The sequence below is a fragment of the Carassius auratus genome, chromosome 16 (assembly GCF_003368295.1).
Source record: "Carassius auratus strain Wakin chromosome 16, ASM336829v1, whole genome shotgun sequence".
Classification (NCBI taxonomy): Eukaryota; Metazoa; Chordata; class Actinopteri; order Cypriniformes; family Cyprinidae; genus Carassius; species Carassius auratus.
Genome location: NC_039258.1, coordinates 17,851,254 through 17,872,595, shown reverse-complemented (window position 1 = coordinate 17,872,595; position 21,342 = coordinate 17,851,254). Strand labels below are relative to the sequence as shown.

Genomic DNA, 21,342 nt, shown 5'->3' with positions numbered 1-21,342 from the left:
TACAGAAAATTACGTTTCTACAATATTTAGTAGTAGCTTATAAGTGGTTACTGTCAGTTTGTGTGCGTGTGACAGGATTTTTCAGAAAACAATAATACAAGACGTAGTCAGCAAAATGATGAACACTATTAACAGCAATTATTATATGATGCGGTCACACTTGTAGCAATATTTGTTAGTTCTGTTTGTTGATTCAGGATTAGCATCATCTGGGGTCCTCTGAGGGGTCAGCATCATCTCTTCTCAGGTGTTCTGGATCCAGACTGGAGCTTGTGTAAATCCTAGTTATGCACATATGATCAGATACAACTGAATGCACATATGATCAGATACAACTGCAGTCACAATTTAAGAGATGCATTAATCGAATACTTGGCGAAAGAGATGCGTTTTTAATCTAGATTTAAATAGAGAGAGTGTGTCTGAACATTATCAGGAAGGCTGTTCCAGAGTTTGGGAGCCAAATGTGGAAAAGCCTTTAGTGTACATTGCTATCCTAGGAACTACCAAAAATCCAGTGATTTGTGTGACCATAGGGAGCGTGATGGATTGTAATGTGGTATAAGGCTAGTTAGGTATGCAGGAGCTAAACCATTTAGGGCCTTATAGGTAAGTAATGAAAATGTGTAACGGAACTTAATAGGTAGCCAGTGCAGAGACTGTAAAATTGGGGTAATATGATCATATTTTCTTGACCTGGTAAGGACTCTAGTTGCTGCATTTTGGACTACATGTAGCTTGTTTATTGACGAAGCAGGACAACCACCTAGAAGTGCATTAAAATAGTCCAGTCTAGAGGTCATGAATGCATGAACTAGCTTTTCTGCATTAGAAACAGGTAACATGTTTCGTAGCTTGGCAATTTTTCTAAGATGGAAAAATGCAGTTTTTGTAACATGGGAAATATAATTTTCAGAAGACATGTTGCAGTCTAATATAACACCCAGATTGTTGACTGTAGATTAAGTAACAGTACATCCGTCTAGTTGCAAATTGTAATTTACAAGATTCTGTGTACTGTTTTTTGGTCCAATAATTAATATCTCTGTCTTATCCGAATTTAATAAGATACAATTATTGGTCATCCAACCTTTTATATTTTTAACACACTCTGTTAGCTTAGATAATTAAGAAGTTTCATCTGGTCTTGAGATATATTGCTGAGTATCATCAGCATAACAGTGGAAACTAATCTCGTATTTTCTAATAATATTACCAAGGGGCAACATGTATATTGAAAATAGAAGGAGACCTAGGACGGATCCTTGTGGCACTCCATATTTTACTGGTGATAAATGAGATGACTCCCCATTTAAATAAACAAAATGGTAGCGATCAGGCAGTTTTTTTGCGAATCTTTCTTTGGTGGCTGAAACAATAGTTCTGCCCAGACGGTAACGCTGAGACATATAGTTAATATCAGTGATACGCAGCATGCATGATACAAGGAATTGGTCAATAACATTTTCACTTTGAGGTACGATATCTATTTCAGTAAGATCGATTCCATGTGATATAATTAAATACTTTCTTTAAACAAATAAATGTATAATAATAATCATCATTCTCACCATCATATATCCCTAAGGTTGGAGTAGGCAGTTGGAAGATATTTAAGTTTCAAAAGACTCAAACTAGAGCAAAAAGTTGATTCATAATGCATCTTGATTTAATGTAAGGTGTAACAATATAACACATAACTAACATTGTGTCTTTGATTTCATGCAGCATTACATGCATGTATTTGCAGGATCACACGAACCATGGATATTTTGGAATATTCTAAAAACAACAACAATCCCAGTCATCTTAATTAGCCATTCTCTCCTCTTCATTTTCTTTTTAAATCAGCCTCTTGCCTTCTGCTCTCGAGCCATCTGACAGAGTCCACAGGACGGACAGCAGGTCATAATCACCCAGTCGTCACAGACAGAGCCCTAAAAAAGACACAAGCCAACAATGCAGTGCTAGTCTTTGACATCAAAGTAATGATATAATGTATTTCAGCAGAAATTACAACACTACATCAAGAGCAGAAATAAGCTATAATATAAATAATATATATAAATATAATATAAAGATATTTATTGCATGGCCCACATTAATACGATATCTGTCACGGATGCTGGTTCTCAATGCAATCATGGCGCCAGGTAGAAAGGGCAAACAGCAGCTGTCACCATTGTCCTGTGCCACCTTACATCCCAAAATGCAAGGAATAAATGCCCCACACAGACCTGAGGAATAAACCAGTGTCAGATTTCACACTATTTTAACATGTAAGGCTTGTAAGGTTCAACAAATTGGTTAAAGGGATAGTTTGTTAGAACTGACTCACCCCCATGTCATGCCCAACCTGTATGGTAAACTAACCCTTTAAACAACGTACTCAACCTATAATTTGCATTCATAAATGTATCTCCCTGCTTCATACACTCACAGATTCCACAGTCGTCACAACAGTCGCAGACATCAGAGCTCCAGTGAGAGACAGTGTAGCTGGTTACAGTCATCTGAGGCTGGGAACTCACTGCTTCTGTTTGATATGACATCACTGACATAAAGCAAAAGATACAATATAATGATTTACAACTACAACTTGCACTCTTATGTTGTTGCAAAAATACTGAAAAATATTGACTTGATGTGTATATAAAAACTAACTTATCATTTGATGGCTGTCATATCAAAGAGATATTTTAATATGTTAAATATGTATTAATTAATGCAAAACATAAATGACATTTCTAAGCAACAGAAAGAATGGTTTAAATGGATCTTCTCTCTCTCACCTGTTTCTTTGGAGATGCTTCCTGTTACTATGTCTCACTTCCTTGGGAGTGATGTTCAATTCCTGATAGATCTAAGTGAAGTTGGAAATCACCTCAAGCTTGACGAAGGGGAGGAGAAACTTTACTAGCGGTGAGTGGTTTCTGTGACCTATAAACTAATGGTTGAAGTGTTTGATTTGGGGGTGAGGAGTTTTGCTCTATTTTAGGTGTCCACACCCTTCCATTATGACAATAGTTTTCTACTAACTTTTAAAACCTTCAGAAAAGTACTTTGTGTTACCTGTATGAACAATGGCCTTTTAAGCAGATGCAGCTGTGATCACCAAAATACATTTCATTGTCATTTGAGCTATTATCCTAGAAATAAATGGAAGCCCATTTCTTCCACATAAGAAAAAAAAATCATGCTTTGGTAAATCATAATTACAACACATACCAAAATTGTGAAATGGAAAACAAAATTATAAGATTAAAACAAATTTGCTAATGTAAATCATCATAAGGAAGATCAGAGAATGAATTGCATTTATAAATAATGTATGAAAATTTGCATACTTTTACATCTGACATTGTGTTTCTATTTTTTTCTCAGATTTTAGTCTGTCTTTGAGTCCTATAAACTATAATGCATCGTGTCAATGTAGAGATGTTTCAGCATACCTGGTTGAAAACGTCAATGTTAACCTCTGAATTGCACCAAACCTTCAAATATACCATCCTGTTGTTAACCCTTTTTGAGCAAAACAATGGCTGTAACGTTTAGACTTTGATTTGCAGGGCTAACCATGTTCTCTTTCAAAGGCAGCACTTTTAATGTGACTGGCCACAAGAATCATATTCGAACAAAACACTGTGAATGTGACTAGTGCATTGTTTGCACAATTTTTAGACAGTTTCTAGGGAAGAACACTTGACACTGGTCCCTACAGCCAAAGCCACAGGTCGGACCATGTTCTGGATGAAATCCGAGAGTGATGTACCAAAACTAAAGTGTGAAAATGTTTTATCAGGCTTGGCGTATTTTTTTTTTTAAAAAGAAACCCGAAAAGAAATGTATTTCCTAGGGAATGTGGAGGTGCATACATATGAGCATGGTATACTCAAAGAGTTATATCATTTGTTCGATCAATTAAAATCTTCATAAATAGGATACTTGAAATTTACTTGGAAGTTTTTTTGTTTGTGTTATTAATACAGATTTGCCACATCTTCAGACATAAAAGAGCAAATGAGGACAAAGGTAAGTTAAATGGTGGCTTACGGTTTCATAATAGTGCAGCAAATCTGTTGAGCTGTTTGACATCATTATTTACACATCAGGGCATGTCTCTGGTTTTCTTATCTAATGTATTGCACTGCTGTAACACTTATTATTTCTTTGCCTTTTCATGTGCATCTGTGAGGTCATTTTGTACAAACACAGTAACCAGCCTCCAGCCCCTTAAGTAAATAATCTCTTTAAAACACTCAAAGTCATATAAGAATATGAAATTTCATACGTGCTCAACAGTTATAATATACTGTGAAACGTGAAAAGAAGCATTTAGCAGTGTCTTCGTCTTTAAAAGTACTATTTAGGTCTATTTCTTTTTTAAAGCAATATTATATAGATACTGTATTTTTGAATTATTTAGTCCTGTATGTGAAAAGAAAAAATATTACATATACACACTTTATTTTACCTATCATAGATTTAAATGAATGCTTCAAGTCTATTGTGCAAGTTCTACAGTCAGTTCCTTATTCTGGTTTCTTTAGCCACACAGACATGTGTAGGCCACATGATTTCACAATGCCAGAAGATAATATGTTACACAACTGTATTGTCAAAATCACACTCCACGGTTTCAAGCGTGTTGGATATGGTTCAAGTAACGGATCTGAAACACCGCCTTTGTTTCATTAGCATTAGAAACAAGAAGCTCTGAGTGCAGTTGCATTAGCAACTGTTCAAATGTAGAGCTGTCTGGATTTTTCTGTATTTTAACTGTATTTCATCTGTGATGCAGAAATGATGACATTAACAAAATAAAAAAGAGAATAATAAAGTATAAAGGATTTAAAATTGTTCCTGAGCTGCTTGGACTATGTGCAAAAGAGGGTTACTTGAATAAATATATTTACATATTTAAGTGGAAATATAGAGCACATGTCATATTTTGCTGTGATACATTATGTTAATCTTCCACAGGTTACAGCTGTACTTGAAACATCCAGTTCAGACAAAAAGAGAGAATACTGCTGCTCTGTGGTGGACTGAATCATCGCAGGTCATAATTATTCAGTCATTCTTGCCATTGGTTTGTTTTTGATCTTTCGTCAATAAACATAATGAATAATATTAAGTAAGCCAAAATTATCAACTTGGAACTGTCTATTAATAAACTGTATATAAGTAGTCAGTCATTTGTCTAAAGAGACCACAATCTTGAGCTACATATCTTTACCAAAATCCAGGAGACACATTGTTATGAATAGATTTGTGAATAAATATTTCGGGTCATATCTACAAGTAGACTTGCTTAAATTAATGTCTGTATATTTTGAGACACAAAAACGTGTCTATATACAGCAGACATTGGAAACGTGTAACTGAATCTAAACCTCAATTTGTAAAGAATTGTTTTTTTAATTCAAATCGAACATGAATAAGACTCAAGCACTGTAGAGGATACAGTTGTACATTGCAGTCATTGATCAATGCATAATTCTCACTTTGGAGTTAAAATACTTTTAAAGGGTTCATGAACTGAGAAACCAAAACTTTTCACATATATGAGGTCAATGTTCTATAAAAACATCCTGTAAGTTTCAGAACTCAAAACTTACTCGTTAGTCTAAAAACAGCTAAATACTCACACAAGTGTGAGTAACATTTTTTTATTACGTGGTCACTATTGTTTGTCTGTTAAACAGATCGTTTGATACAAGTATTCATGCAGTCACAGCCTAAATCACAGCAGCGTCCATCTGTGAGGAATGAAGGCTGTCAAACAAGCCAATCATAGCAGTCTACAATCCACCACACCTCTGATGAGAGGGGTTAAAAACAGGACAGAAAATAGCATATTACTTCTGAAGTGTGTTTTTGATGTAAAAAAAAATAATATATATATATATATATTTAGTGGCAGTTAAATATATATATATATATATATATATATATATATATATATATATATATATATATATATATATATATATATATATATATATATATATATATATATATATATATATATATATATATATATATAAAAAAATATGCTATTTTCAGGACAGAAAATAGCATATTACTTCTGAAGTGTGTTTTTGATGTAAAAAATAAAATATATATAAAAAAGCGGCAGTTCATGACACCTATTGTTATTGTGTGAAATAAAGATCATCTTACAGTAAAATCAGTTGGTGGTATTATTATTTTGAATTTATATTAGTGAGGCCAGAGGATGTGGTTACATTTCTGAGAACGTGTCAACACACATCAGAGCTGTTCGTTGAAAATTAAAGAAGTGTTTGTCATGCACTTAGTTTACAGTAAATAAGTAATCACAACCGTTTGCTTTACAAGGTGGTTTAAGAGTAGTTTTACAATGTTACAATATTATATATTACAGTGTATTCATGCTCAACCTAGTCGGATGAATGAAAAAGTAATTGTTCTGTGACAATGCCCTCATCAAAATCCATATTCAAATATTTGAATGTGATTAAAAAAAAAAAAAAAAAAAAAAACTTTGCAGAGGAAATTTAGCATGCTATAAGAAAAAAAGCCTGCCTTATTTTATTGTAGACCAAAACCAATATGTATTTAATTTTTTTTCTTTTTTTTTTACATTTTTTTTTTCTTTTTTTTTCTATGTCTTATAATGCATAGAGCAAGAAAGATGAATGTCTGAATGCTACAAGACTCACAAGACTATGGCTAAATGGTTTGATGTAAATTAAAACCTTCTGGAACCAGATTATTATCATTGTGGTTTAAAACTGTCCATACACAAATAAAAAATAATGCAAATATAAATACATTAAAATGAACTATAGTCTTATGTGTCAACCTTTTTTTTTTGATAACCCTCACAAATATAATGGGCTTACTTGCATGTTTGTTTGGACAGAAATTAACTGCATACATGTAAATAGTCTAAACAACAGATCATCATGTATGACTAATTTGTTAGCAGACTGAGGTTATTGGCTTCCTGTCTGTAAACAGGCAAGATGCATCAGAATATAATTAGATAAAAAATGAGAGCAAACAGTCTTAAGCAGTAGCAGCAGAAGATATTTAGCTCAAAATTACTTCTCCTTTTCTCTCTTAACAAGCACCTTTTAATGTGATGTTTAAAATATTTCCGGTAAGAGTATGTTTTGTGGAGAGAGAAAAAGGGAAGAGAGAAAAAAAAGGTCAGGAAACACTAAGATAAACATGTTTCCTGAACAAATTCAGTTACAATCAGATGATCATCTGATCTAGGTCAACCCCTGCACAGACAGAACAGGTAAAAGACTTTGGATTTTTGCTTCTACTGTATACTCTAATATTTAATGTTAGTCCTTTATACATCTATGAACATTCTTTAAACAAAAAAAGTTTATTTTTCTCAAATTTGAAATATATTTGAAATTTGTGTCAAATTAACCAGACGTTAAAGAGTTTGACTGCAGTGTAAAAATATATTGGTTTTGAAATTAACTACAACAAATGAGAATATTCTCTCTATTTTACATGCAATTTAAAGTTACTGCAAGTAAAAATAATTCCTTGCCTTTTCTCAATGATTTTACTAGTAACAAAACCACATCCATCAGACTATGGTGAAAATATTTATTATTCATGCACTCAGTTTAGGGTAAACAAGTTAATACAACCGTTTGCTTTACAAGATGGTTTAAGAGTATTGTTTTCTGATATGTTACAATATTATATATTACAGTGTATTCATGCTCAACCTAGAAAGTTGGATGGATGAAAGGTAATTGTACTGTGACAATGCCCTCATCAAAATTAATATTCAACAATCTGAATGTGATTTCAGGGTGTAAAAAAAAAAACCTTGCAGAGGAAATTTAGCATGTTATAAGAAAAACGTCTGTCTTATTTTATTGTAGACCAAAAGCAATATGTTATATTTTTGGCCTTATAATGCATAGAGCAAGAAAGATGAATGTCTGAATGCTACGATCACAAGACTATGGCTCCAGTGGTTTGATGTAAATTAAAATCTTCTGAAACCAGATTATTATTTTGTAGTTTAAAACTGGCCATACACAAATGAAAAATACTGCAAATATAAATAAATTTATATTTTATGACTCAATGATTTTGCTAGTAACAAAACCACATCAGTCCGACTATGGTGAAACTAATTAATATTAATATAAATATACTTTTAAATACTTTTCCCCAAGAACCCTTTATAACTGACCCCTAAAAAAGTATAAGATTTAATTTCACACACTTTCAGATCTGACAGCCAGCTTTGCTTGATGTTGTAAAGGTGTTTTCGAGACACTTTTTGAATATGTCTGCTCTCAGCAAATTGGGGATGTCAAAAACATGTTTTTGTATAAATTTATCAAATGAGTGCAGTTTTATTTCCCTGTGGACAAAGCCTCCAGTTCCCCTTTGCAGTGGTTTAATGAGTAGGATTCAGTTTCTGTGTTGACTTCTCCCTCTCTTTCCCTCTATTTTTCGGTAAGAAAGGAGAGACGTATAGACAAGACGACCTGAGAGACGAGTGCATCTCGTGCCCACTGTTTTACTTGTATGTCTCACTTCTCTGAAGCTCATCATGAAGCACACGACAGCTACAGAGGTCCCTGATGTGAGTGTTAAGACAGCACTGAGAAAAACCAACAAAAGTTAACAATCTGATTTAACGGAATATTGTCCTTTGCTTGTTTCAGAACACCGATTATGACTACACAATCAATTCTGCTGATTATAACAATAGCGATGTGGATGACAAAGATGCTGCCCCCTGCAGTCTGTGGGATACATGGGACATTCTTAGTCACTTTGCCCCCGTGGCTTACATCCTAGTCTTTATCTTGGCACTGGTGGGTAACATCCTGGTTCTGTGTGTGATCCGCCGTTATCGCCAGTCTCGACATAGTCCCTGCTCCTTCTCCCTGACAGACACCTTCCTGCTCCATCTGGCCATCTCTGACCTCCTACTGGCTATAACTTTGCCATTTTTTGCTGTCGAGTGGATTCACGAGTGGGTCTTCGGTGTATTCATGTGTAAAATAGCCGGAGCGTTGTTCTCACTGAACGTTTATTGTGGGGTGCTTTTCCTGGCCTGCATCAGCTTTGACCGATACCTGGCTATCGTACATGCAATCAATATCCGTTGGAGACGCAAGACCTGCCACGCACAGCTGGCCTGTGCCACCATCTGGGTTGTCTGCCTAGGATTGGCGATGGTGGACGTGTACTACCGCAATGTAGTGACTGTTTATGGCATAAATCGGTTGATTTGCCATATAGATTTTTCTCAAGAGAACAGCCAGCAATGGCAGATCGGCATGCAGCTGGTTAGTATGATTTTTGGCTTCATACTTCCCTTACTGGTCATGCTGTACTGCTACCTTCGCATTTTCAAAGCACTCTGTCACGCCACACGTAGGCAGAAACGGCGCTCGATGAGGCTCATCATCTCATTGGTCATTGTGTTTGTAATCAGTTGGGCACCTTATAATGCCTTGCGGATGACCGACAGCTTGCAGACGCTTGGGGTCATTGTCAAAACCTGCGCGCTCAACAAGGTGCTAGATGTGGGCATTTTTGTGACAGAGAGCCTGGGGTTGGCGCATTGCGCTTTAAATCCACTACTCTACGGCCTTGTAGGGGTAAAGTTCCGTCGTGAGCTCACCCAGATGTGCAAGGCTGCTTTAGGACCCCAGGGGTGCCTCGGATTAGCAGGATGGGTAAACAGTCGGGGATCGACCCGCAGGCCAACTGGATCATTCAGCTCGATGGAGAGTGAGAATACCACCTACTTCTCCGTCATGGCTTGAAAAGAGTGAACAAGAGTGCAGGAATAGAAGTGAAGTGGTTGTTTTTATCTGGAATTGGGAAGAAACCACAATTTCATTTGGTGTAGTCTGAGAGATACTGAAACTGTTTCATGTTCTTTCTTTTTTTCCCTTCTTTTTCTTTTTCTTTTTTTAAGCAAGACAATTTGTAATGCAGTCTTAACATCTATTCTATTCTGGAGGAGGAGACTTTGTCGTTAATTTTCTGTTGTTATTATTAAAGATAATAAAAATAAGTGCCTGCATGAATATCCCAAAATTAACCAATTTAAAATTTTGCTGCATTTTAGCTACAGGCTCATATAGCTATATATTCATATTTTATATATTTAATATTTTCCAAACATTACACGCTGAGACAGAAAAAAGAAAAGAAAAATGCTGTAGAAATGCATTCTCATCAACAATCATGCCTTTGTGGCAGCTGTAATCATGACAATCATCCGTTGAGTTGTCTAGGTCTGGTATCACAAACAGGAACTGAAAACAGACTCCACATCCACTTTCTTTACTTTTCTTTTTTTATAGATATAGATATAAATACTTGTCATAAATAAGGCTGTGACATCAAATTGAGTTTTGTTTATCATTTTATTAATCTGTTGTTTAATCCTTTAAGCAGAAGAGATTATACAATACATCACAACATCACATACAGTACATAATAAATATGAATATGACAGAAAGCTTTCTCCTGATGTAATTTTTGTAAAACATTCCTATTGTTATTTTTGTGAATTTAATGTTTCCACTTCTGATAAACTGTATTATACATTAAACTTTTAATATAGATTTGTGTGAGTCACTGTTTTATTACTCTTCCTCAGCTGTAGACTACGGAGGATGTCACACTCTGAAGATATATTTTGTCATTCTGAGAATGACAGCCACAGTGGATACCCAGAATAAAAGGTGTAATCGCTTTTGTTTCATCTCGATTGAATTTATTCGTTTGATTTTCTTGTTTCACAGCTATTCTCATCCATATTTAAACTAATTGAACATCTATTTTATTCTGAGAATGACAACCACAAAGGAAACCCAACGGTATAATTGCCTTTGTTAATCTGTATTAAAAATACCTCTCTAAAAATTTAAATATTTCTCTTTCAGAAAGCATTTTGGAAGTGTTTGTATTTATTAATGCTACAGTTTTCCACAAATAAATACATTTGAATTTTTTTTATTACGAAATTTTCTGCAGTGAAATTATGACATAAGTGTTGGTAACAATGATAATATAAATAGAGGTCTTGCAACTTGAGAGCATGCTCTTTCGGCTGAAAGGCAGTCTGGGGGTCAGGAAATGTGAGTCAGACTGGAACTATAAACACCCCACACCTATCTGCTGAGCCTGAACCTTCTATATATGGTTGTGCTGAGCCTTCTAGCCTTCAAACTTGGTTCTCTGTGGATTTTAGTTAATGTCAGTTTGCTTTGAGGTACATGCTAAAAGAAACTCTGAGCCCATTATAGCAATATAAAGTAGCACAGCACTGATGTGATGTGAACTCAAGCTTTTTGGGACAAGCATTATGACAGCCAAATATCATGATTCAGTAGGGGAAAATGTTAATACAGGACAGCATTTTGTACTTGTTTTAAAATAGCATCTTTTGGACAACAATTCGATTGTCACCAGTAAGCTCTGATTACAAAGCACTTGTATACATCATGCTCGTTTATGACTTAAACAATGGGAAGGGGGATTTTATTTCACCATCTTATGAAGACAACTTAATTTCACTTTACTCGACCTCTGTCAGTTTGAGCTCTGTTGTTATATATGCGTATTCAATTCAATTCAAGTTTATTTGTAAAGTGCTTTTTACAAAACAAATCGTTACAAAGCAACTTTACAGGAAATTATGTTTCTACAATATTTATTAGTAGCTAGTAGTTTGTGCACATTTGACAGGATTTTAGAAAAAATAAAAAAAATAATAATAATACAAGACGTAGTCAGCTAGACGATGAACTATCAATATTATTAATTAAGTTATTATATGATTCAGTCACACATTTAGCAATAATTGTTAGTTCTGTTTGTTGATTCAGGGTTAGCATCATCTGAGGTCCTCTGAGGGTCAGCATCATCATCTTCTCAGGTGTTCTGGATCCAGGCTGGAGCTTGTGTAAATCCTAGTTACCACGGGATGTGAGGCGAAACATAGAAACAAAATAGAGACATCATTAGCATAGCTGCTGATCCAACAAAGTAAAATTAGTTTAACCCAAGCTAATGAATAACAATGCACCTTTGATCAGATGCAACTACACTCACAAATAAAAGATACATTATTTGAATGCTTGGCGAAAGAGATGTGTTTTTAATCTAGATTTAAACAGAGAGAGTGTGTCTGAACCCCGAACATTATCAGGAAGGCTATTCCAGAGTTTGGGAGCCAAATGTGAGAAAGCTCTACCTCCTTTAGTGGACTTTGCTATCCTAGGAACTACCAAAAGTCCAGCGTTTTGTGACCATAGGGAGCGTGATGGGTTGTAACGTGGTAGAAGGCTAGTTAGGTACGCAGGAGCTAAACCATTTAGGGCCTTATAGGTAAGTAATGATAATTTGTAACTGATACGGAACTTAATAGGTAGCCAGTGCAGGGACTGTAAAATTGGGGTAATATGATCATATTTTCTTGACCTCGTAAGGACTCTAGCTGCTGCATTTTGGACTACATGTAGCTTGTTTATTGTCGAAGCAGGACAACCACCTAGAAGTGCATTAAAATAGTCCACTCTAGAGGTCATGAATGCATGAACTAACTTTTCTGCATCAGAAACAGATAACATGTTTCGTAGCTTGGCAATGTTTCTAAGATGGAAGATGCAGTTTTTGTAACATTGGAAATATGATTTTCAAAAGACAAATTGCTGTCTAATATAACACCCAGATTTCTGACTGTAGAGGAAGTAACAGTACATCCGTCTAGTTGCAGATTGTAATCTACAAGATTCTGTGTAGTGTTTTTTGGTCCAACAATTAGTATCTCTGTCTTATCCGAATTTAATTGGAGAAAATTATTTGTCATCCAATCTTTTACATTTTTAACACACTCTGTTAGCTTAGATAATTGGGAAGTTTCATCTGGTCTCGTTGAGATATATAGCTGAGTATCATCAGCATAACAGTGGAAGCTAATTCCGTATTTTCTGATAATATTACCAAGGGGCAACATGTATATTGAAAATAGAAGGGGACCTAGGACGGATCCTTGTGCCACTCCATATTTTACTGATGATAAATGAGATGACTCCCCATTTAAGTAAACAGAATGGTAGCGATCGGACAGGTAGGATCTAAACCATCTTAGAGCCTGCCCTTGAATACCTGTATAGTTTTGTAATCGATCTATGAGTATGTCATGATCTATGTTGTCGAACGCAGCACTAAGATCAAGTAAGACTAGAAATGAGATGCAGCCTTGATCTGACGCAAGAAGCAGGTCATTTGTAATTTGAACAAGTGCAGTTTCTGTGCTATGGTGGGGCCTAAAACCTGACTGAAATTCTTCATACACATCATTTTATGCAGGAAGGTGCCCAATTGAGCAGACACAACTTTTTCTAAAATTTTAGACATAAATGGAAGATTTGAAATAGGCCAATAATTTGCCAGTACACTAGGATCTAGTTTTGGTTTCCTTAATAAGAGGCTTGATAACCGCCAGCTTGAATGGTTTTGGGACGTGACCTAAAGATATTGACGAGTTAATGATATTGAGAAGCGGTTCTTCGGCTACAGGTAACAGCTCTTTCAGTAATTTAGTGGGTACAGGATCTAATAAACATGTTGTTGGTTTAGATACAGTGATAAGTTTATTTAGCTCTTCCTGTCCTATGGTTGTAAAGCACTGCAGTTTATCTTTGGATGCGATGGATGAAACTGAAGTGTTAGATGCTGTAGAATCTACATTCGCTATTGTATTTCTAATGTTATCTATTTTATCAGTGAAGAAATTCATAAAGTCATTACTATTTAACGTTGGTGGAATATTTGAATCAGGTGGCGTCTGGTAATTTGTTAACTTAGCCACTGTGCTAAATAAAAACCTTGGATTGTTTTGGTTATTTTCAATGAGTTTGTGTATATGCTCTGCCCTAGCAGTTTTTAGAGCCTGTCTATAGCTGGACATACTGTTTTTCCAACCTGTTTTTCCATGCAATTCTAAAAACTTCTAAGTTAGTTTTTCTCCATTTGCGTTTAAGACTACGAGTTACTTTCTTGAGAGAGTGAGTATTACTGTTATACCATGGTACAGTACGTTTTTCTCTAACCTTTTTCAATTTGATCGGGGCAACAGCTTCTAATGTATTAGAGAAAATAGTGCCCATGTTGTCAGTAATTTCCTCTAATTCATGTGTATTTTTGGGTACAAATAGCAGTTGAGATAGAACAGGCAGGTTATTTGCGAATCTTTCTTTGGTTGCTGGAACAATAGTTCTGCCCAGACGGTAATCGCTGTGACATATAGTTAATATCAGTGATACGCAGCATGCATGATACAAGGAAATGGTCTGTAATATCATCACTTTGAGGTACAATAGCTACAGCAGTAAGATCGATTCCATGCAATATAATTAAATGTAGTGTATGATTCAAACGATGAGTGGGCCCGGTGACATTTTGCTTGACTCCAAAGGAGTTTATTAGGTCAGTAAATGCAAGTCCTAATGTATCATTTGCATTATCAACGTGAATATTAAAATCTCCCATGATTAGCGCCTTATCAACTGTAACTAGAAGGTCTGAGAGGAAATCTGCAAATTCTTTTAGGAATTCTGTATACGGCCCTGGTGGTCTATACACAGCAGCCAGAGCAAGAGATGCATTAGATTTCTTTTGCATGTCTGACAGAGTAACATTTAGCAGAAGTATTTCAAAAGAGTTAAACCTGTATCCTGTTTTCTGGGTAACATTGAGAATATCACTATCTATATATTGTTGCAACACCTCCGCCACGACCAGTCTGACGGGGCTCATGTTTATAACAGTAGTTTGGTGGAGTAGACTAATTTAGACCAAAATAATCATTTGGTTTTAGCCAGGTTTCAGTCAAGCAGAGTAAATCAAAACTATTATCTGTGATCATTTCATTTACAATAACTGCTTTTGGTGTGAATGATCTAATATTTACGAGCCCAAACTTTAAAAATTGTTTTTGTTCATTTACTTTACATTTTTCTGGTTTAATTACGATAAGATTTTTTCTAGATCCTACATTATATTTATATTTTGACCTCACTATTCGGGGAACAGACACAGTCTTAATAGTTTTTACAGCGCAAGTACTTTTATCATTTAAGCGGGTGGAACAAAACTCATCATAATGGTTATTTGAGAATTGTCTTACTAGTCACATGGAGCGTGAGTACAGTGGAGGTCACGATGATTAGCCTACTGTTCTGTTGAATTCATCTGATTCTATGTTTTTTTTTTTTTAATCCTTAGCTGCTAACGAGAATTTTTATAATCTTTTTATAATCCTTTTATATAATTCCAAAAAATGGTCTAACATAGCTACTTGAGCTAACAAGATTTTATCAAGTAAATCCTTATTTACAGACTTTTTAAAGAGCTATCATTTAACTATCATTAAATCACCTTGCATTATTTTTTTTTACATTGTATATATTTAAAAACTTTTATACACTAGTAGACTCAGTGTGCATCTTTACTACAAATTTTTTACAATTTTTTTTTAGGATGAAACAAAGAAAATATGAGAATTTATGTAGCGATTTGTAGTGAAAAAACTAAAAAACTATGACTTCATGTTAGGTCAAAATTATAATGACTATAATGGCCAGTAGATGGCTGAAGTGTTCTAGGCAACTGCTGTGAAAGAATTCTAGATATTATGTTTAAAATATTAAATTTATGTACATGTATTTATACTTTTATTTATTTGTCTGTTTATTTATTATTATTATTTTATATTTATTTCTTTATTTAATTTATTTAGACCCTGATCCAACGATAATTCTCATTGGTTTAGTTGTGTTTGATCAGGGTCAGAGCTGAACTCTCATTAATTCCTTCATTTCTACAGTATGTGTTTGTTCAGACAATAGCCAAACTGTGACTTTTATGACCACTTATGACCACCATCAAAAAGTGGATAATTGGCTATTATGTATAGCACCTATCTATGAGAGGAACCCCATTCTCCTTCTTAGATTTTAGATGTTACTTCACTCTCATATGTTAGCTATGAATAGTCATTTACTACAATGGCTAAAGCTGTTTTGAAGCACTTTTATACCGTGCTGAGTTTTTTTTTTGAGTGGAGGCCCTGGAATTAGGGGGCAAAAAGGATGAGAGACACGTTATCTTCAGGGGTAACACTTTAGAATAAGGTTCCATTAGTTAATGTTAATTAATGTATTAATTAACATGAACAAACAATGAATAATATATTTATTACTGTGTTTATTCATCTTCGTTAATGTTAGTTAATGAAAATACAGTTATTCATTGCTAGTTCATGGTAATTCACAGTGCATTAACTAATGTTAACAAGCACAACTTTTGATTTAAATAACGCATTAGTAAATGTTGAAATTAACATGAACTAAGACTTATAAATGCTGTAGAAGGATTGTTCTTGCTTAGTTCATGTTAACGAAAGTAGTTAACTAACATTAACTAATGGAACCTTATTCTAAAGTGTTACCTCTTCGGGAAATGTACTATATTTATTTTGATTGTTAAGGGATCTTTTGTATGGCAGTGGTGCTATCATCACCTTAATCACCCCAAAGAACCGCTGAAGAACCATACTGCACTTAACATGTTCCTTATAGCGGTTCCCCCATTGTGTGTTCTCCATTCAGCTGCATTTTAGACTATCAAACTCTAGAGGGCGGAAATCTCGATTAGGAATAAAATATCAGCGCAAATACCAGCGCAATCCCAGAAATCACAGAGATGTCTTTTTTGTCAGTATTGCAAACCCTTACTTTATTTTTCTTTATTTTGGTTTGCCACCCCAATATTTACTGTGGCCTCATCTGGCCACCCCTATTAATTTTTTTTCTAGGGACGCCACTGGCTACAGTACCAAGTTTGTTAGTGTAATGTATTTACAGATATAACCGGCTGGGGCAAGAGTGCACGGGGGTAGTAGGTAGAGAGGAACTAGAGAGCAATGGGTTAAGGTGAAGAAATTTAACGAGGGCAGAATCATCGTTATCTACTCCTTTTCTTTCACTCTGTGCGCGCGTGCACGGCAACCAAATGTATCGCAATGAACAAACATAGCCTACTCCGTCCCAAGTCCCAATAGACGGGTTACGTGAAATAGGCTAAAGAAAAGGCGGACTGCTTAGAAAGGAAGACAAAGGAACACAGACGAGCTGGAACATGACAACACCTGAAAGTGTTTTCTGGCAGATTTTACGTTTCATGATTCTGTCACTGTCGCTTAAATCTGTTCTGTGGTACCTACTATAATGTTTAACATGAACATCTTGAACCAAACAACCCCAGTTTTTGATACAACTCTCGGAATTAACACTTCGAGAGCAGCTAAAGGGTTTTGCATAGCCTACTTAAAAACAAACCCTCATCATATCTGTTTGCATTGGCAAACTCAAGCGGTAGCTCAGTTCAAATGTAGTTTATTTGTGTATGTGCGCGTGTCTTCACCACCTCCGTTTCATCTAACCCACAGTTTTACTTTCCATTTAGCTGTTATTGCGACATCATGTGAAAACCCAGCATGTGACTCTTTGCACTTAAAAACACTCACCGCTGCCAACACAGATAGAGAGCAGCTTTAGTCAGACACATTGACTCTTAGTCCGTTTTATTTTAGTCAAACATGGAGGTGGAGCTGCACGGACTCTTTGAGGAAAACACAACATTCGACTATGAGAATTATGATACTAAGAACATCTGTCCGTCCAGCACAGTCTCAGACGCTTTGGCGGTCTTCATGCCCCTGCTTTACTCTGTGGGCTTCTTATGGGGGCTGCTGGGAAACGGACTGGTGCTGGCAATACTGTGGCTTAAGATGCTGAACCTGGGTGTGATGGACATCTTCGTCCTTCTTCTGAGTGTCGCAGACACCCTCTTGCTGCTTACACTGCCTCTCTGGGCTGTAGATGCGGTTAAGGGATGGGTCATGGGCACAGAGCTCTGCAAACTGTCTGGGTTTCTGTTCGAGGTGAGTTACTGTTGGCTTCGTAATGTATCCGTTTGATGAGATTGTAGATGTCATTCATTGTACACATTGCAACCATCAGACATGGTTGGAAGTTAATCACACTCTAAAATCAAACTGGCAAAGTGTGGAATGACAAGTTTTGGATCTTCTGGTGCAAAACAAAACAAGAAATAATATCATAGAGAGGACCATGACAGACCCTCATGACTGAGTATCAAGTAATATAAGATAATTTGACCTTTAGATTACAAGACAAGGTTAGTTCATGTTTTAAAATTTAATGTGGAGTGACTCCCATAAAAATGTACAAATTAATGATAAATACATTTACATCTTTTAAACATGTTATAAACACACTTTCTAATTTGTCATTAGCAGTCTATTATGGCTATATTGTAATAATAACTATTTCCTTTTCATTATCTCTTCAGTTCAATTTCTACTGTGGTATCTTCACGCTGGCCTGCCTCAGTGCTGACTACTACCTGTCCATCGTTCATGGAGTCCAGCTGTTTTCTCGTAAAAAGCCTAGGTCAGTTTACGGTTGCTGCTTGATCATCTGTGTCCTCTGCCTGCTTCTGTGCATCCCTGATTTGATCTTCCTCAGTGGTAGCACAGATCAGAGTAACCAGGAATGTATGCACCATTATCGGCCTGATTCCTGGCGTCTTGCCTCTCGTCTTCCACATCTTGTTGTTTCAGTGGTACTTGTGCTGCTGTTCTGCTTCTCCATCATCCTGCTGAAGTTACGGCACAGCTCAAAGTGCCAGCAGAAGAAGAAGGGCCAAAGCATTGCTATCATTGCAGTCCTCATACTGGTTTTCTTTCTCTGCTGGACACCCTACAGCATTACCTTCATTGTGAACACTTTTCAGTCAAAGGATGGCGACTCTTCAGCAGTGGAAGGAGACTGTGAAGGGAGGCAGTGGACAGCTAGCAAAATAAAAGCAGTTTTTGGGCTTCTCCATTGCGTTGTAAATCCTGTGATTTACTTCTGTCTCTCCCAAGAGTTTCGGGCTCGAGTTCTGAATGTGATAAAGTTCAATGCTTGTGAAATGGAGAGTAATGATGTTTCACTTTGGGACTCTAGTGAAGTAAATGGTAATGCTTCTGTCCAGGAGAAACAAGGTTCACTTCAACATATGAATGACATTAAACAAATAATAAAAACCCAAGATCATTATATATGAAAGTATGGATCATGGATCTGTATCTCGTAATTCCTAAAATGTATGGTATGCATTCTTCATTTAACATTTAATAGATATCACTAAGTATGAAATAACCAGTTGACAGATGATGCCTTTTAAAGGTTTCCGTACATGTATTCTGGAAAAAATTGTCATTATGGATGAGAAAGGATGAAATGAAAAAAGATGGACATTAAATGAAAGAAGGTTATGAAATGTTGGCAAACTCATTTGCACTTTATGTTATTTTATTTGGTCAAATGTCATATTTATTTATTTTTGTTGTAAACGTTTTGGAGTCATGTTCTAGAACAGTAGTAATGGACTGAAATTATCAGCCAATATTTGGCCATTAGCCGGTTCTGTGCCTATACTTGTATTATCAACAGATGTCTTCATTCACACTCAATTACAAAATCATTGTCAATGGATAAACATTTCCTTTTAAAAAATTTTTTTGTCAAATGTATCACTGTTGTATGAAATCATTTCAGCATTCAAAACGTTTGTACATACATGCATGCCCATATATAATAACAATATGTATATATTTAACTGTGCCATTTAAATTAAAACATTGTCTATGTTACATTCATGTTTGTACAATAAATGTATTTCTATCTTCTAAATCTGTTGTAGGTAGGACAAATAGTTTTTTAATGAATTTACTCAGTAGCATCAGCGGATACACTGATGAATAAGATTTTTATTTTGAATTTCGGCTCCAGTGACAGGAAGTCAACTTGCTAAGCGGTTTCTTACACTTTTTTTTTTTCATTTTTTTTTTTTTTTTTTTGATGTCTTCAAGTCAGTGGTCTCTGGAAGGGTGTGTCCTGTTACTTACATAAGTGTTAAATGTATAACGGAACACAATGGTATTTTTATGTCCCACCCAAATTCTTCTCTTTACTTTGGACTAGTGTCCTTAGTAGATTTTAATAAAGCTCAGTATAGTAATGGTTATTAAATAGAAAATATATTGAAAATGACTTTTTACTCATTGCTCATCAAATAATGCTGAGAGAATAATCATTTGACATCATTTTGTGTAGTTTTCTGTGAGATGGGGTCATAAGGGATTCTTTTCCCATGTTGCATAACCAAGTGTTCTCCTGAACCCTTTTGGAGGAAGAACTTTCTTCCTGTGAGTTATTCATAGCTCTTTATGTAAGGGGTGAATTGGAAATTGGCAAAGACTGTTGTTGGGATTTTCAGACATAATTTTTTTGGTGTTGTCATTAGTGGAATATCCCATGGACAGAGCAGACAATGTGATGTACAGTCAGAAAATGGGGCATTGTACATGCTCTAGTTTTGTACTGTGTTGCAGTGTAGTGTCCTTTCGAAATACTGTCAGGATGACCGGATCCTAAACAACAGAAGGGCCTGTGTGTAGTAGTGTAGTATTTTTTACATATCTGTAAACATTTAATACACATAATCCATTCCAGTGACAGTCCTTTTTCAGTAGATTGTTTTCTTAGAAAGTTATTTGTATTCTAAAGTGTTCTGAGGCCATGCACACACACACACACACACACACACACACAAAAACATGTGATGCTTAATTTCCTCATCTTCTGAAACAGAACATGTGGTGAGCATTAATGTGAAAAGGACAGCATGATTGCATTGTCATGTGATAATGAGATCATCAATATTCTATCAGACATTACCCATGAGTCATCATTAAAGTAAGAAAAATAAACAAAATGAGAGTAGATGTAGTTGAATTTTCAGAATTTAAAAAATATATTCACACTGGTTGCAGTATGAGGAAGCTGCTTTTTTTTAAGGGTTCATTTCCTGTGCTATTCTGTTTAAGTTACTGTGTCTGACAGTTTTTTTTTGGTAAAATGTGATAGTTAAGTTGTTTCCTTTTTCTCTGTCTTTTAGTAAGTGCTATTGACACATGATTTGCATCCAGTGTTTTGAAATGTGTTTTTGTAGCTCCTTTTATTTTTTGAGAGGTCGAAAAAAGTAGTGTGTGTGTGTGTGTCTGTGTGTGCTGTAGTAACCCTGGTAGATGATGGCTGAGAGCACTGGAATAACTTGTTTAATTCTTACAATATGTGTATACACAAACTTGTTTTAACATGTCTTGGACTTTTTTGTCGACTTTTGAGAACTGGGTTGTGA

The 21,342-nt window shown here is 35.4% G+C and overlaps 3 protein-coding genes across 4 annotated transcripts; 2 read left to right on the top strand and 1 right to left on the bottom strand.

Annotated features, from left to right (window-relative positions):
* Nucleotides 1–1,655: 1,655 nt before the first annotated feature.
* Nucleotides 1,656–2,878, bottom strand: cnfn (cornifelin). The gene is made up of 4 exons (XM_026285166.1): nucleotides 2,793–2,878; nucleotides 2,441–2,554; nucleotides 2,101–2,237; nucleotides 1,656–1,937 (listed from the first exon to the last, which is right to left on the bottom strand). The coding sequence occupies exons 2-4, from the start codon at nucleotides 2,550–2,552 to the stop codon at nucleotides 1,848–1,850; spliced, it is 339 nt and encodes a 112-aa protein (XP_026140951.1). The 5' UTR covers nucleotides 2,553–2,554; nucleotides 2,793–2,878; the 3' UTR covers nucleotides 1,656–1,847.
* A 4,331-nt stretch (nucleotides 2,879–7,209) lies between these two features.
* Nucleotides 7,210–10,625, top strand: cxcr3.2 (chemokine (C-X-C motif) receptor 3, tandem duplicate 2). 2 transcript variants are annotated; one of them, XM_026284538.1, is made up of 3 exons: nucleotides 7,210–7,294; nucleotides 8,500–8,620; nucleotides 8,703–10,625. In XM_026284538.1, exons 2-3 carry the CDS (start codon nucleotides 8,588–8,590, stop codon nucleotides 9,813–9,815), a joined length of 1,146 nt encoding a protein of 381 aa, XP_026140323.1. In that variant the 5' UTR covers nucleotides 7,210–7,294; nucleotides 8,500–8,587; the 3' UTR covers nucleotides 9,816–10,625. The 2 variants fall into 2 exon arrangements, with proteins under 2 accessions (XP_026140323.1, XP_026140322.1); XM_026284537.1 differs by having other exon boundaries at nucleotides 7,248–7,294; nucleotides 8,496–8,620.
* A 6,954-nt stretch (nucleotides 10,626–17,579) lies between these two features.
* Nucleotides 17,580–19,791, top strand: cxcr3.3 (chemokine (C-X-C motif) receptor 3, tandem duplicate 3). The gene is made up of 2 exons (XM_026284536.1): nucleotides 17,580–18,013; nucleotides 18,445–19,791. Exons 1-2 carry the CDS (start codon nucleotides 17,669–17,671, stop codon nucleotides 19,201–19,203), a joined length of 1,104 nt encoding a protein of 367 aa, XP_026140321.1. The 5' UTR covers nucleotides 17,580–17,668; the 3' UTR covers nucleotides 19,204–19,791.
* The last annotated feature ends 1,551 nt before the right edge of the window (nucleotides 19,792–21,342 follow it).